The sequence below is a fragment of the Mytilus galloprovincialis genome, chromosome 14 (assembly GCF_965363235.1).
Source record: "Mytilus galloprovincialis chromosome 14, xbMytGall1.hap1.1, whole genome shotgun sequence".
Taxonomy (NCBI): domain Eukaryota; kingdom Metazoa; phylum Mollusca; class Bivalvia; order Mytilida; family Mytilidae; genus Mytilus; species Mytilus galloprovincialis.
In genome coordinates this window covers 18,019,042-18,037,178 of record NC_134851.1, presented here as the reverse complement: position 1 = coordinate 18,037,178, position 18,137 = coordinate 18,019,042, and the positions used below count along the sequence as shown (strand labels likewise).

At 30.0% G+C, this 18,137-nt stretch overlaps 1 protein-coding gene across 3 annotated transcripts in view; it reads right to left on the bottom strand.

Moving 5' to 3' along the window:
* Window positions 1-15,937, bottom strand: part of LOC143059229 (uncharacterized) — a 54,238-nt gene extending 38,301 nt beyond the window's left edge. Inside the window, exon 1 of one of the 3 annotated variants that reach the window (XM_076232711.1) lies at window positions 15,790-15,937. In XM_076232711.1, the coding sequence (XP_076088826.1) occupies window positions 15,790-15,848 (59 nt within the window). In that variant the 5' untranslated portion in view covers window positions 15,849-15,937. Of the gene's footprint in view, window positions 1-3,764; window positions 3,824-6,683; window positions 6,781-15,789 lie in introns of those variants that run through there. The other 2 variants (XM_076232715.1, XM_076232712.1) reach the window with 2 other exon arrangements.
* Window positions 15,938-18,137: the final 2,200 nt, after the last annotated feature.

Here is an 18,137-nt window from a genome sequence, read left to right as displayed (position 1 = left end):
TACTGTACTGTTATTACAATTTTTGAAATAAATCCACTATCGTTATTGCAATCTTCAGCTTTGATGCTTCAAACAGTAATTTTCCTCAAATTTGTCAATTTATTCTTAAATACTAATCTGAGACGCACACATGTATTGCAAAATGATCTAGTTTCTTTAAGAATTACTAATCTTTTCCATCACCTTTATATATTTTCATATGAACAAATGTATTCTGTCAAAATCTTATTCCCTGCATACATAAGAAACTTTAAGTATTTTTTTTACTGAATTTTTCCAACACCTTTATATATTTTCATATGAATAAATCTATTCTGTCAAAATAATAGTCCATATGTATATACAGAAGAAACTTTAACGTGTGAAAACTCACATATCATTGTCCATTCAAATTAAAAATCTTTAAATCCAAAGAGAATTTTAATTACACATGTATTTACATGGCCTTCCAACAACAACATTTATCATCCAATAATTAAAATTCTTAAATTCAACAAAGGCCTAAATTACATGCCGGTATATAAATAAACGTGCAAACAAAAGTTATTTATCAGTGGGAGATTTTCTTGGCGGCATACACCACGGACCAAACCCGACAACCAGTTTTTCTATATATTTATACATTAACTTTCTAATAGCTGAACAGATAAGCCATCCTAATTTACATATCATAAATTTTACGTTATATAAACTGTCAAACTTTAATACATGTTGTCATGATATTAGATTTCCCGATATTACAGGTATACTCCTGTTTTTTTAACTTATCGGACAATAAATCCCTCATACAAACATGTATATATAGGTATTTCAAAATGTCAATTGTTATTTGGTTTCTGGTGGAAAGTTGTCTTATTGGCAATCATACCAAGTCATCTTCTAATTTTATAATGTTCTAAATGGGGAAGGAGTCTGAGTTGAGAGAAAACCTAGACAAAAAAAATGAATTTCAAATGAAAAGTAAAATAGAATTTATTATTAAGGAAGTTCTTTTTCCCAAATAGCATAAAACACAATAACTTTCAACATAAAAACATTCCATTAAATTTTTGTATACAAGAAATCTTAAAAGAACACCAAATATATCTAAAAATTTTATATTTGCGAAAGCCCACATTACAAATATATTATAGATCTTCATTTCCATTATGAAATTCAACCTTCATTTCTTAAAAGAGTAGTTAAACCTTCATTCAAATTTGATGGTAATGGTCACAAAATAATAACCTGATTAAAACAAGGCAATGAAATGTAAGATGATTGCATGACAAAACTTATAGATGGTATGTTTGCAAATAAGTCTTTGGTCGAAAGCTTTCCCATTGGCAATACCACATCTTAATTCTAATATTCATTATGATGCAAGCTCTGAAATCTGGCCTCACAGTCATAAAACTTTCGAGCATGATTTTTGTACTCAGACTCGAAAATCAACCAATCAAATTGCTGGATTTCATGTTTCGAGCATGATTTTTGTGCTCCGAGCACTGAGCAAAGTTTTATGCCTTTCAAGGCCAGATGTTCATATTGGTGAAACTGATGATTATTTGACCTTTACCACTAGAGCAATGTACTGGAAGTAAGAATCGTGTCCCCTCCCTATCAAGTAAGGCCAGGCCAGGTATATTCTGGCTTCTGTATATCTATCAATAACCACTGTAGACCATTGGATTTGTTGAAGGTCTCTCTTAACTGGAATATTCAGTTCAACTGATTCTCTGAATTGTATGATTAGCCACAACAGAGCAGCACAATCTAACAATTATCATTGGAGTAAGGCCGTCACACAACAGAGCAGCACAATCTAACAAATATCATTGGAGTTAAAGGCCATCACACAACAGAGCAGCACAATCTAACAATTATCATTGGAGTATTAGGCCCTCAGACAACAGAGCAGCACAATCTAACAATTATTATTGAAGTAAGGCCATCACACAACAGAGCAGCACAATCTAACAATTATCATTGGAGTAAGGCCATCACACAACAGAGCAGCACCATCTAACAATTATTATTGGAGTAAGGCCATCAGACCCTTGAACTCCAATTAAGAACTTAAATATCTTAGTCTTTCTAAAAGATAGAGAGTCTTAATGAAGTTTCAAATGAAATAATTTGCTAATTTCTACTTGTGGCTTTTACTTGAGTATATCAACAGTATTATTATAGGAGGACTTTTTTGCTAGCCTAGGACAGAAGTTAAACTTAAACCTCTCCCTGGCTTCATAGTTTTACAGGACCAATAAATATCTTACTATAGTGAACCATTTCTTGACTCCATGTAAGATCTGGTGGACGTAAGAAAACTTTCATAAACAATGTTGGAAGCATTTGAAATCATGAAATTGCAGTTTAAAATGAAAGAATTGGCTGATTTCTACTGACTCTAAAGACTGTGTGTGGTTAACAGTACATGTATTACTAAAGGCCTTTAGTACTAGCCTAGGACAGAAGTTATACTAAGCCCTTCAGGACTAAGCAGTTTTACAGGAGCAATAAATTTCTTACCATAATAAACCAGATGTTGACTCCATGTGACTTATCTAATGAATGTTAAGAACACTTTCAAAAACAATATTGGCAATACTATAAAGTAGAGATCATTAAGTTCACAACAAAAAACATAAAGAATTGAAAGTTTGCCAACCATACAAACAGTGATAAAACTATTATCAAGTCAACAAGTTGTGTCATACATGTATAAGAGCTTTAAAATATACAACTTTTTAAATAAAGTGCATCGTAAAAATATACTAGGTGCATTTTCACATAATTTAGTGTGAAAATAACCCTAACAAACAGGGAACTTTGGTTTAGTTGTTTCTACAAAGCAAGGAACTTTATTTCAAGATTTGAATAAATTTTGTTTTTATTTAGACATTTCCCACAGAAGTCCTGAGTCTCAAATTGCAAAGGTTAATTAATCTTCAATTTTCCCATAGTAAGCTACATACATTTAATGTAGCAATCCATGTTTTGGATTAATTGTCAGTTTTTTTTTTACATCCAGTGACAAATACATCATGCATTTCCAGGTACTGAGGATGAGATCTTTCTGATGATACTTACTTTATCTTTATTAAGGTCTATTTACTTATTTTCAAAATAAAAGTACACCAGTATTATACCATTCTGATTTCAAAATGGAAATTATAACATATTCAGCAAATTCATAAGGGGGTCTCATTGGGGAGTTCCGATCCCAGATCCCGCTTACTGTTTTGTCAGATTCCTGTATCCCGCTTACACTATGTACGTAAGCAATTCACATTTTTTTGTCATTTCCCAGGTCCTGCAAGACCTCATTTCCCGTTTTCACGGCACAATAATTTGACATTCACATGTCTTGCTTACAAAAAATCGGCAATCCCGCGTCACGCTTAGACCCCCATGAGACCCACTCATAACTATATAGCTTATACTTATTGATATTTATATTCAAAATTACAAATGTATATATGTCATGTAATAGATGTATGTTGTGCATAAAACATTCAATATCAAAAGTTGGCTATAAATCATAGAAACATTTATAAACCACAATAATAAGGTCATTGAGTTTAATTAATTTATCCTTCAACTTTCTAAAAGTTAAAACATATCACAATATTTATTTTTTTACAGAAGAAATATCTTACATCAAATTGAAAAGTATAGGAATTTAATTATAACCGTCAGAAAAAAATCAATTAAATGGCATGATATATATTTCAATTTACCAAAAAAATCCATTTTTATATTTTTATTAAAATCATCCCTACCTTTTCTTAAACATAATATAAGATCCTTCAGAACTTTCTGACATTGAATCGGTATTTCCAAAAACACTAATTTGCCATTTTTCACAAGACAATCTAAGTTCAATCTTTACAAAATACCTGTACACAGGTGAAAATCACTTTGATCTAAGTTGGGGTTAAATTTCGATGGGTACTTTAATCAACTTAACCTGTTTTTATTCACAGTTCAACTTGTAAACATCTTTAGAATTTATGATTTGGACCTGAATCAACCAAACAATAAAATAAAGGTTCTCCGAAAAGGTCAAAGTGCTCATCTTTCTTCAATTAGGATAAAAATAATATTTGTTATTCAGTCTGGCAGACATTGGAGAATGTAAGGTTTTTTGGACATGTATAGTAAAAATTTAATCAGAGAAGCATTAAAGACACTGATAGGTACTGTGAAATTATGATCACACATGTGAAGTTAATCATTATTATTAGGGAAAACTATTTTATTTTTCAGGTAGTAGGGGTATTTATCATAATGAATTAATGAAAAACAACAATGTGAAATCAATTGTTTTCTAAAAAAAAGTTATATACTTTATGAAACAGATGATACATGTACATTAACCAAAAATTTTTTTTTTTAAATTTAGACTGAAATTTCTTTCCATGAAATTCTTTGACCACTCATCATTGATAGAATGGATATATTTTGTGCCTTAATTGAATCTCTTATTTCACATCTCCTGACTTCTAGCAGAATCCTAACCCTAACCTTCTAGTAGATCATTTTACTTTGAAATATAGTAACTCACTAGCCCTGACAAAATGGACCATATTCAGTGAAATAATATACCCTCTAATGGATTTATTGATAGTAATGTTCGCTTAAAATCCAGTGGACCCTCAAATATAAAAAAAGACATACACAGAATGGGGCTGGGATTAATGCTATGAATGAAGTTCAAAAATTTAGTGATCTTATCATTCATTAAAAAAACACAAACATGACAAATAACCCAATTCCAAGATTATTACATTATTTTCAGAGGAGCAAGGGCTATAATTATAGGTTTCATAACGAGTGAGAATTAGATATCAATTGATATCAACTTGAGTTATTTAATTTCAATAATAATAAACGAGCCTATGGCGAGTTTATTATTATTGAAATTAAATAACGAGAATTGATATCAAGCGATATCCAATTCTCACAAGTTGTTAAACCTATTTCTCTTATGGCAAAAAGTTGTATGTGCGTGGCCTATTTGTTGCGAGTTGTGTTGCTACGGCCGTTTTTCTTTGCAACGCGTACTTGTTTACTTATGACAGATATTTATAATTTTTTAAAGTAAAATTTACCCAAAATCGTCTAGGGATCATCAAATTAACGTAATTTTGATATCACTTTTTCATATCACACTCCGTACGGTGTGATACGAAAAATATCTATTCACGTGGGAGTTAGATAACACTGCCCCAACCATAAGAGAACTCTTGTTTTATCACATTTTAAACAGATATGGTAGATCTGTCAGTGATAATGTAATGCATTATTCATGCATATCAGACAAACTGTTGTAATTTGGACTATATATATATAGTTAATACTTTTTTTGAATAATAATAAAAATTATTCAATATGAAACCGAAGAAGCTGCATGGAAATACCCAGAATACATTACTTTTTTATACTGTATTTTTACTGCTAAAATTTACATATTTGTTATAAAATGTAAAACAAATAGTGTTTGAATTCAAACTTTGTGACCCTACATTAAAAACTTTTTTTTAAGGCTATCAAATGTATGAAATTCAATGTCTTATATTTTTTTGAAATTTGAATGGCTCTTAATAGCCACCCACATTACAGTTTTTGTGGACAGAAAAACTTATAATTCAAAAGAATCGTTTGATGTCCTGAAAAAATAAGAATCAACAGGTCAAAAATTCTAACTTCATATCTAAAAGTAAACATTTTTAAATAAACATTTTAAAATTCTAGATAACTTTTAATTAGAAATGTATCCCTCTAAGTTAAATTTGAAGTTTAATCCAATTTGTCAAAAAAGATTCTTAAGTAACAATACAAACATTCAGAAACTGAAACCCTGTAATATGACAAAGATAAAAGACCAGAGATTACAAAAGTTTACAAAGAGACTCTAATAACATGGAAAGAATTCTTACCTAAATGGTTTAAGAACAATTTATTTGAATAAAAGATTACAATAAATATAAATATATCATTGCTAGGGCATCAACCTTTAGCCTCGTTCTATGTACTGGAAACAGGAGACATTATGTGATAGAAGATTGTTTCCTATTGAAAGAAATTTTTTTTAAGTGTTAGAATAAAGTTTAATCTTTTTAATTATTCATTAATCATACATCAATATCATATCTATTTACCACTTAAGTGTTCAAATTTAACAAAAAGTCCAATGAAAAAATTGGAAAAAAAAACTTTTCCCACAAGTCAATATATAAATGTCTTTAATATCAGTGGCGGATCCAGAACATTTCCTAAGGAGGGGCCCGCTCCAGTCATGCTTCAGTGATTTCCTATATAATCAACCAAATTTTTCCCACGAAAGGGGGGGGGGGGGGGGTCCGGGCCCCCAGGCCCCCCTGTATCCGCCTATGAATATATACTATATCATCACTTATATATAAATCAAATTTCTAAAATTTCTTCCAATAACAATTTTTCACTACAGGATAGCCAGAAAATCAACAAAATCAACAATCAGTTTGAAGTTCTATGGTCTAGTACCTTAATTTTCCATAAATCAGGTAGCCAAATTCCAGCTCCTAAGATTTTTAAAACTCACTGTGGCTGAGGTGGTCCAAAATAAGCTGTTCAAAATGTTTTTAGTTATGATTTCCTAAAAGATTTCAAATGACTACTGGTTAGAATAACTTTTGAAATATATTTAATTAGCTTACCTGACCCCTATGGTATTTGTCAATCAAATAAGAAAGACAACTTTACACCTACAAAGAAATAACTGGTCATTTCACAAGATAAATTGTCCATTTGATCAATCTTAAAGTCATTAAAAATTCAATTATGGCCAGCAGCTGGAGTTTACCTGTAGAATGAATAAAGGACAGATTAAGAAAATTTGATAGTAGTAAAAGATAAAAGTCATCAAGACTTCAATTACACTGTACATAGTAATTGAAATATTTTGACTGCCTATCTATGTCCAGCTGACCGAAATAACAGGGAGACTTGTGAAGCATGTCTCAAGTTGAAAGTAAATATACTAGTTAGGGACGACATCAAAAGTTCAATGAAAGATAAAAAACTTAATTCACATAGTTTTTTCACTGACTCCCCCCCCCCACCCCCTCTTAACTTAATTTGAGAAAAATTGATTGACCCATATAGATATATGTAAAATCAATGTCGGATAACCACATCTTGCAGCAGTTCAACCCCCGCCCCCAAACTATTTGAATTAAGTTTTTTTTATCTTACATTGATCTTTTGAAGTTGTCCCTTATAGCCCAATACAATATATTTAAGTAAAACTAATGAAAGTTTTTGAAATATATCTTGAGCAAATTAAATCAGACATTGACATTTCATGTAATTTTCAATGACATATCTGCATTACAATGTCTATCTGATATATATATTGAATGTTGGTGTTTAACGCCACTTTAAGCACCAGTTTTGGACATTTTGTGGAAGTCAGTTTTTATGGGTGGAGGAAGCCTGGAGAAAACCACTGACCTTCGCCATAGGAAAACTGACAATCCTAGTCAATTAAGATTGGAGTCGAGTGCAATTGCACAAGCAGGGTTTGAACTCACAACCTCTGCAGGCGCGGATCCAGAGGGGGGGTCCGGGGGTTGGAACCCCCCCTTTTATTTGGCCGATCAATGCATTTGAATGGGAGCATATAGCTGGAACCCCCCCTTTACTCTGGGTTGGGAACCCCCCCTTTTTAAAATGGCTGGATCCGCCCCTGCTCTGCCAGTGTTTACTGGCTAGTGATTACAGTAGAACTACCTAGACCATTTGGCTACCGAGTTTGGGCCTTATCATGATATAAATATATATATATATCTTATTACTATTGCTTAAATTGTTTTTCAAAAGATAGTCATATATGTTTTGTATACATTTGTAACCACTATATAAGATTTCAGTTGTACTTGTGTTTTATTGTTTTATTAACTTCAAAACAATGTACCTTAGGGACGACATTAAAATTTCAATGTAGGATAAAAAACTTAATTCACATAGTTTTTTCACTGACCCCCCCCCCCCCCCCCCCCCCCCTCTTAACTTAATTTGAGAAAAATTTATTTACCAATAGGGATATATGTAAATCAATTTTAGATATACAAAACTTGCAGAATTTTAACCCCCCCCCCCCAAAAAAAAAAACAAACTATTTGATTTAAGTTTTTAATCCTACATCGATCTTTTGATGTCATCCCTTACTGTATTGTTTGCTAACAGTTAAAATGCAGATACAAATTAAATTTATTCAAAATAAAAGTTAGGTTTCAAAATTATACTAAAAGCATAAATCATTTCATCTACCATTTTATTACTATTAGTATCAAATGGTCACCATTCCCCTAATTATACTAAGAACATTAAATTAACTTTATATTTCTCCACCATGTTTTCAAATTAAGTACATATAATAAAAGTCCATTTAATCTACCAAATAAACATAAGTTTCCAGTCCTATGGCTAATAGTCCCTGGCCATTTAATATTTATTGCCATTGATTTGAATCTGATGAACATACCTGAACTACTTTATTGAGTACTGACAATACTAGAGAATGTCTTTCATTCATATAAGTCATTGTAAATTAAGTTCTTTACTATTTATATGTTAAATGAACTTCAAATTAAGTTGTATGAAGGGTCACCACTATGGGGTTTCGGGGACGCACTTGAGCATGCTCTGACTCTTGACCGTAGACATGTTTATGGTCTAATATGCATGTAATATTGGTCACTGGACGATAAGCAAAAATCAATTAATCATTGACCTGGGTAACTTTTAACTGAAATAAGCCTCAAATGTCTTCATGAATTAATTTGTTGACATAAGATTGATTGATAAATGTTTTACTCTGCATCAGTACAAAAAGCTCTATTACGCCGATTATTATGTTAATAACAAGACTGTAAAAAGACTAATAGCGTATTCCCCTCTTCAATTTTTTTGCAAGGTGGGATAAAAAGTGATATAAGTATAAGTCATTAACAAAAATATTTTACAGTTTCTAAAGTCTTATGAATCCCCATCATGAGATATTGGGTAGTAATGCATGTTCAATGGAATAGTATGGCAAATCTTACTACATTAGGTTCTAGTATTTTTGATTTAACACAATAGTCTCTACCCTCCTAAAAATCTATGTCTAAGCATACCTGCCAACTTTTCAAATTGCCCATCTTCATACTTTTATAATAATAATAATAATAATAATAAATTCTTTATTTAAAGAGGGTAAACACAGTTAGTTACAATCACTAATCTTCCCTGAGGCCCTCATATACATGTATGCAATACAAGTAAAAACAAAATGATAATAATAAGAGAAAAAAGCAAACATACAACATATAAACACAATTGTATAGACATAATAGTTCAATGTACATGTACCATGATTAAAAGATATAAAACAGTTACATATCGCATGTAGTAAATAGACCTAGAATATACAGATCATTAAAATCATACATTCTAATAGTAATAGTTGCAATCATTTCAGACTGAATATTAAGACTGTCTCAAGTATTGTTTTATATTTTGTTTAAAAGAATAAGTGTTTTGCACTTTGCGCATTTCATAAGGTAGTCCGTTCCATAAAACTGATCCAGAATAAGCAAAAGATTTTTTAAACAGTTCAGTTTTTGGCTTTGGAACTATCAAATTACCTTGAGTAACACCCCTTAAAGCATAAGGATTATTTACAGATATAAGTTGAAACTTTTGAATTAGGTACTGTGGTGCTTCTTTCCGCATACATTTAAATAGCAATAAATATTTGTGGTATTTGATTCTGTTCTCTACTGTCATCCAACCAAGTTTTTTAAATAAGGGGGCAGATGGGGATAATGGGTCTGCATCAAGAATTAATCTTGCTGCTCTTTTTTGAAGTTTTAATATTCTTACTATCCCTTCATTTTTACATTCTCCCCAAATAATACAGCAGTAATCGATGAGAGGCAGAATATACCCATTATAATATGCTTTCCTGGCATTTATATCTAAAAATTTCTTTAATTTAGAAAGAAGGTATATTCTTGATGAAATGCTAGCACACATTTGATCAATTTGGTTTTTCCAGCTAAGTGTGCTGTCAATTTTAACACCTAATAATTTCTCACATGATGAATTTTGTAGTGTTTCTGAATTTATTACTAAATTTGGTTGAAAAGATTGGGTTGATAACTTCTGACTTGTTCCAGTAACCAAACATTTAGTTTTTTTGGTATTGATGAACATATTATTCATTTTGCACCATTCTTCAACTTTGCATAAATCTTCTTGAACATCATCATGTAAATTTTCTATACTTTTCCCGGATTTATGAAGAGTAGTATCATCAGCATACAAGTCTGTTTTACAATTTTTAATGCACAGGGGAAGGTCATTTATAAATAAGACAAATAATAGAGGACCTAGTATAGATCCTTGGGGGACACCAAATTTCACATCTTTTTTATCAGAATTAACATTGCAAATGTTTACTTGCTGTGTTCTATTACTTAGGTATGACCTGAAATGATATATAAGCCTAAAGTCATTGTAAAATAAATTGTTTTGTTTAAATTGTGGACAAAATTGCTCATTCCAAATTTCAATTTGGGAGCCTCCATGGGGGAAATCCCCCGCAAATACTGTGGATGCATTTATTTTCGTGGGTATCAATTTTCGTGGATTGCTGAACACTTGCATATTCGTGGGTATTTGATTTCGTGGTTTCGGCAATCTCTGTATACAAAGCCTATTGAAAATATGATTTTCGTTGATCATTTGAATTCGTGGTTCACCTGTACCCACGAAATCCACGAAAATTGGTATCCAACGAAAAATAATGAATCCACAGTAGTGACAGTTGGCAGGTATGTCTAAGTTGACAATTTCTTGGTATAGACAATCTGCTCCAACACTCTCAGAGCTATTTGTCATATTTTTAATTACTTATGTTCCAACTTTTAATTGATGTGAACAACGTGTCCAATATTATACTGTTGATTTTAAAGTGTATATATATATAGTATAAAGAAGCCTTAATATTAATTTTATTAACTTTTATCACCTGAAGATTAAAATCTGTTTGTCATGATAATTAAAAGTATATTTAAATCAATAAATTATCACCTAGTTTGTTTGAGTCAAAGGAATTTAACTTAATGGTTCAACAATATGTCAATGACTTTAAGGCATTTTACCATAACATAATATTGTTATCCATTTCAAATCCTCTATTTAATATGATCGAATATTAATTAGGCCAGATTTTTTGTTTTCATAAATATTACCAAACATATCCATTTATTTACAATAGAGATAATTTTCATCCACTAGTAATATTAAAATATCTATAATGCTTCCATTCAAAACCATATGATAACTAGTGCAACCATATTTTTTTTAAACAAATGTGATTATGATCGAAATATTTGCCACTGGTTGTTTTAAACAAGCAAACATCAATAGTTTATATTGAAAAAAAATGGTCCTATTGACCTATTCAGCAAAACACCTGAGAATAACATGAAAATCATTTAGTGGTTGTTCAGAAAATAATTATGCTGGTAAAATTGTATTTTAGACATTAGTTGTTCCAAATGTTTAACAGTCTAAGATTGCAAATATTCCCATTTCTACTATCATTGCAAGAGAAGCACAAGTCAAATTTAAAGAACTTGGAAAATTCCAGTATCTTCTATACATAATTTAATAACAGTATATCCATTTGCACTACTGAGCAAGTATATTGTAAATCAGAAAGTGTTAAACATGACACTACAGGGCCAAAGTTTCCATTTAATTACTCTGAATCTTATTTTATTGTCAGTTCAAATTTTTACTTAGATATGTTCAAGTAGTATCATTTCTTTTTATGACATTTAATTCATGATATCACAAAGAATCTACATATTTGTTTTTCACTAGCTAGACCTTTAAACCCTTTTCTTTTTAAACATTATCAAAATCTGCGATCTAAAAATTGGATATTCACAGCATTTTTTATTATATATATTTTAATTTAAATTATCTAAACTGATAACGGTATAGTACACCCAGCTTTTATTCATAATACTATTTCTAAAGCTAGCAAGTTTAGAAATTGTCCTTGAAATCTATATCTTTTCTGTTGCTTACAGCAAAATGACTTGAATGTGTAGGTAAAGGTAGTGTCTTAGGTTAGCTTGCTAGCTGAACTGTGATAATTAAGTCAGTATTAGGTTAGGCCTACTACCCTCCTTTAAAAGTAGACTAGTGATTACATTAGTAGAACAACTTAGACTACTTGGCCAACAAGGCCCCCCAATTCTTTAAAGAACAACGATCATTTAGAGTCAATGTTCCTGAGTAGTTCTGACACATGTAAATTTTGAACACTTAATCATAATAATTATGCTAAAATAAATGAAAAGTTTTTCTGTATCAAAAAGATTATTTAGACAGAACAACAGACAGTGTCAATTCTATAGTTAAAAAGTTTATTATAAAAAAACAAAAACAGAGACTTTTCATAGGGGGGGGGGGGGAAATATCTGCAAAAAAAATTATTCGAACAGAAAAAAATCTAAATTTGATAAGTGTAACCTGTCATGGTTAAACTATATAACAAATGTCCAATTAAGGTGGTACCTAACACTACAGGGAGATAACTCTGACAAATCAGCTAAACGTTTCAATGACGTTGTGTTGTTAAGGGAATATAAAAGCTTCTCAATGATCAAAATTAGTGCTTGTCAAACTGCTATATATAACCAGTGTAATTTTTCTGATAAATTGGTTGGTTCAAATTTTTTGAAATTTTTTATATTTTTGTCAAAGGGTCATTGAAGTAAATATTTTGTCAAAATTTTATGAAATTTAAACGAACCAAATAAATTTTAGTCAAGGTGTTGGGTACCACCTTAATATCTTCAAGCATAACAAAAACCAATGCAGGAAACATATCAAAATTACTAGCATGAATTTTATAAGTCTGAGGAGTGAAGACCATATGACCTAGCAAAAATGTGACCATGGTACACAGATGACCAACAGTCAAGTACTCACACTATTATTTTCTTTGTTCAGTGGACCATGAAATTATGGCACAAAACTCTAATTTGACATTAAAATGTTAAAGATCATATTATAGGGAACATGTGTAGTAAGTTTCTCAAGTTGATTAGACTTGATCAAAAACTACCTTGATAAAAACTTTAACCTAAAGTGGAACAGACAAAGTGAGGCATAAAAATATTCTAACTTGATCTGTAACTTGCATGATCAAACTATATATATCAAACATTAAATCAATATCTTTAAGCATGAAGATAATAAGTGTTGAAAACTGATTTACTGGACTGACAGACAGACAGACTTCAAACCTAAAGTCCCCTCCTACTTTGCCAGAACTGGACAAAAAAGCAATTTACTCAATAAAACAAATGTAATAACTGACTTTAAAAGAACACATTAGTGTTTCCATTTCCAATTTTATTTTAAGATTTCAATTTATTTTAAGAAACAAATTTAATAACATAAAAGTTTCAACTCATATTGTTATTTATTTATACATTGATTATGCCCCTGTTTTATTAGTTCCTTTTATAACTTTTAATACCAAGACATTAAAAAAATGTCTACAAATCTATTTTTCACATGTAAGAACTTAACCCTTTTATTATTTTTTATTATTGAAAATCAAAATCTGTGATCAATAAAATTTGTTAATCACAGTTTGATAGATTTCTATTCAAACGATTTAAATTGCTTCTGACGTACAAATGTAAAATGAAATGTTCAAGTCCAGGAAAAGAAACAAATTCATTTGTGAACTAGCTATTAAAAAGAAATATATATGTATGTTGTTTTTGTGATTAAAATTATTATTGAAACTTAAATTGGCACACATTTATCAAAATAAGCAAGGCCGTCTTAAATCATATTTCTTTAAATCCAACATTCATTGACAAGTATAGTGTTTTTAACTTAGAGAGCAAATCTCAAGCATTCTCAGAGCAGAAATTGAACAGTCAAGATTTCTGATATTGTGTACATATGGCCCACATATCTTATTTTCATACATGTTTATACATGTAGTTACATAAACAGAAAAGAAGTACTTTTCACTTGACACCAGTGTATTTCCTTTCTTTTAAAACTTAGTCAGGTGCACAAGATAAATATTACATGGATGCCATTAAAAAGTTGTAAAAACAAATTATAAGTTATGAAGACTATGGGGCTGAACTGAAAGTAACACAGAGCCGTGTGGGATCTAAATGAGAGCATTAATGAGGTAGGATTAGTTTTTCAATCAGATTGTTTTAAGCTACATGAAGTTTGCTTTATATTCTTCATCACTCCAGAAGAACAGATGTTTCTTTTCGACAGTATGGTCGGATCCATTTTAGGCTATGCATCAGAAATATGGGGTTTTCATCGTGCTAAAGATATAGAACTTATCCATAATCGCTTTTGTAGATTTGTGTTAAAATTGGGTCGAAATGTACCAACATGCTTTTTATATGGCGAACTTGGCCATTTACCTCTTTTATTGTTAGAAAACAAAATATATTGGAATATTGGTTACATATTATTACAAATAAACCAAAAATTGTAAACGATGTGTATAAACTCTTGTATGACGATGCTATCAACAGTTATGTAAACTGGGCCTCAAATATTCATGATATTTTATATGATCTTGGTTTAAATTATTTATGGCTAAACCAAGATGCTAGCACAATTTGTATAAATAACATTAAAACTCGTAGTAAAGATCAATACTTGCAGAATTGGTCAACTACTTTTCAGGAATGTAGTAAACTGTCTTTTTATAGTACATTCAAATTAACTTTTTATATTGAAAAATATCTGTCTTTTAGCAATAATGTTAATCTGTTAACAAAGTTACGTAGTGGAACATTAAAGTTAAATATTGAAGTTGGCCGTTATGATATTCCTAGAGAAAGTCGTTTATATAAATGTTGTAAGGGACGACATCAAAAGTTCAATGAAGGATAAAAAACTTAATTCAAATAGTTTTTTCACTGACCCCCCTACCCCCCTATTAACTTAATTTGGGAAAAATTGATTGACCCATATGTAAAAATCAATGTCGGATAACCAAATCTTGCAGCAGTTCAACCCCCCACCCCCAAACTATTTGAATTAAGTTTTTTATCTTACATTGATCTTTTGATGTCGTCCCTAAAATGTGTGTTATTGAAGATGAATACCATTTTGTTCTTGTTTGTCCATCTTATAGATCTGTACGAACACAATTTTTACCAAAGTACTATTGTCATTGGCCTAATAATATCAAACTATTAAATTTACTACAAGCTTCTAGTAAGTCTCTCACGATCAAATTATGTAATTATGTAAAAGCTGCATGGAATATTCGATCTCATATAGTCTCATAACTTAACTTATATGTCATTGTATTATACTATTGTTCTCTGTTGTCTATTCATGTTTTATATTATGTAATATATGTTGTTAATTTTGCCATAGCATGTCTATGCTTTGCAATAAAGATTCATTCATTCAAAAAGATGTACATATACAGTGGCCGGAGGTAGCGGAACTGTGTTTCAATCACATCATTATCAGCTAGATATATTGTGACCTATATATATGTACTGTGTGACCTATATTTGCTAACCTACATCATTTGGTCTCTGGTGGATAGTTGTATCATTCACAATCATTTCACATATTCATAATTTATTAATTCAACTTCAAATTATGAAATGAAGACATCTTAATGTTTGAATATTTATGGCCTGAACGATTATCAATTACTAATAGATAATCTTATTTAATTACCTTTCTCTATCAAGGTCTTCTTCTTCTTCATGTCTGTTCTCAACTTCTTCTGAAGTCATTCTAATCTTTTCATTTCCAAAATCCTAATTTGAAATAAAATTTATTTTAAAAATCTCCATCTAGTATAAGCACATAAGTGTTGAGAAAAAACAAATCTGAAAGACAAAACTTATTAGTAACTTTCTGTAGTCTATTCAATTCACTTTTGTCTATTCATTTGATGGAATCTTTATCCTTGGGAAATATTTATCACTATTTATTTGACAGAAATTCTTGTAAAGCATATTAAAGTAAACAAATTTCGATCATAAATCCTAACTTCGGTAAATAAAAATCCTCATTCCGCAATGATTAATTCGTAAGTCAGTAAGTCCATAATTCTTATGGTGATCTGATATTGAGCTAATTTTTCACATGATCCCGAATTAAATGGCTATTGATAAAAGTTTGCCGACAGCACAATAGGACCAATGAAGGGTAAAATACCTTATTATAACACTACACATATATGAATGGAAAGTTAATTCACTTGATCAGAATTTAAACAAAGAACATAATAAAACAAAAGTGGACTTGTTAATGTGCTGATCTTACTTTTAAACATAATGAAGTACGTGATACTATTTCAGCTTAGCTTGCTATTTAAGATTAAAGAGAAGAATAGAATTGGTTTTAGAGTTATTTCCCCTTAAATGTCAATATTTAATGTATTAAAAGCTGTGAAATACAATCAAAATAAATTTAAATCAAGACTGGACATTCTAAAAGTATGTTAAAATTACCTTACTGTTATGTACATTTGTTAATTTTGTAGTAAATCAAAATAATGCAAAAATAATAAACTACTTCAAACTTTTTCAGCAATTTAAGATAAAAGAGAAAGCTAAAATGATTAAAGGGTTATTTCCCCTTAAAAGTCAATATTTAATGTATTGAAAGCTGTGATAAACTAGACAAAAATATTTACACTAAGATTGGACACTAAAAATTACAAGTATCTAACAATTGCATAATTGTTATATACATTTGTAGTAAATTAAAACATGCTAAATTAAGACCACTGCATGTATATATATATATATATATTTATCACACTTTTGGCAGAAACAAATTCAGTAAATGATCATTTCATTGCACCCTCAAAATATATCTCTTTATGAATCACATGCATTTGAAGGACCTTAATTCCCTTTCATGAATAATTTAAATAAGGAGGTTATAGAGTCAATTCCCTTTAGATACACATATTTTAAGTCTGTCTACTCCACTATACTTGTCTTATAAATTTTAGACTTTTAAGGTCACTGGATTTTCATTAGTAAAATAATGTATTAATTACTTCAAACTCAAAGAAAAATATATAAATCTGTCAATATAATTCCAATAAAATATTTCTTTGAACAGGGTGCACAATGAACTTTAGAGGTCAATACAGTGTTAGACTAATTTATTTCCTTGAACAATGTATCTTTGAACCAAAAGAGTTCAATCAGGTCACAGTTAGTTTGTATTGACATTAAACATAAAACTTTTTTTTTCAATCTTTTTAGTCTTGGATACTTCTCATTGGCAATTATGCCACTTCTCCTTATTTTATAGTGTTACTGTTAAAAGTCTGACATGCTATTTTTTTAAGACCAAATATTTAATTTTTTCAAATAATTTTACAATATAAGCCATTGACTTCTTTGTCAACCTTTTTTTTAAATGTTGATGATTTATTCTCTAACATTAATGCCATAAATATGCATCAAACTTTCTTTTGAAATCATGGGTTTATATTATGTTACAAAACAGAGAACTAAAATCATCAAATGGCACATTTGTTTACTGCAATAGAAATAAAAGGCATTATACATGTATATACATTCAAAAGGAAAAAAAATACAAGATCATTTATAATAATTTATAGAATAATATCTTTGTGTATTAATTAATTGTGCAGTTTTTAACAAGCCATTTTCTTTATAAGTATTACTAAATGAACTACAAAAACAGCACACTGATTTTATCATAATAATTGTGTTATACATTTAATACCAAATCACCTATCTGTAAAAAGTTTATGTCTTTTGAATTGCAAGAATTTAGAAATCAAATCTAGATGGGTTCATTTCAAAATTAAAATTGCCTTATAATGGGAGATAACTCAAAATTATTTTATATTACTTTGAATACATAATTATTTATGGAGGGATTGACATTGAACGAAAACAAAAGAAAACTCACTCTTCTTATGAGGGTACTTATAAAGTGAGAAACGGAATCGAAACGAAACGAAACGAAATATAACGAAACGAAACGAAATACAACGAAACGCAACGAAATATAACGAAACGAAACGAAAT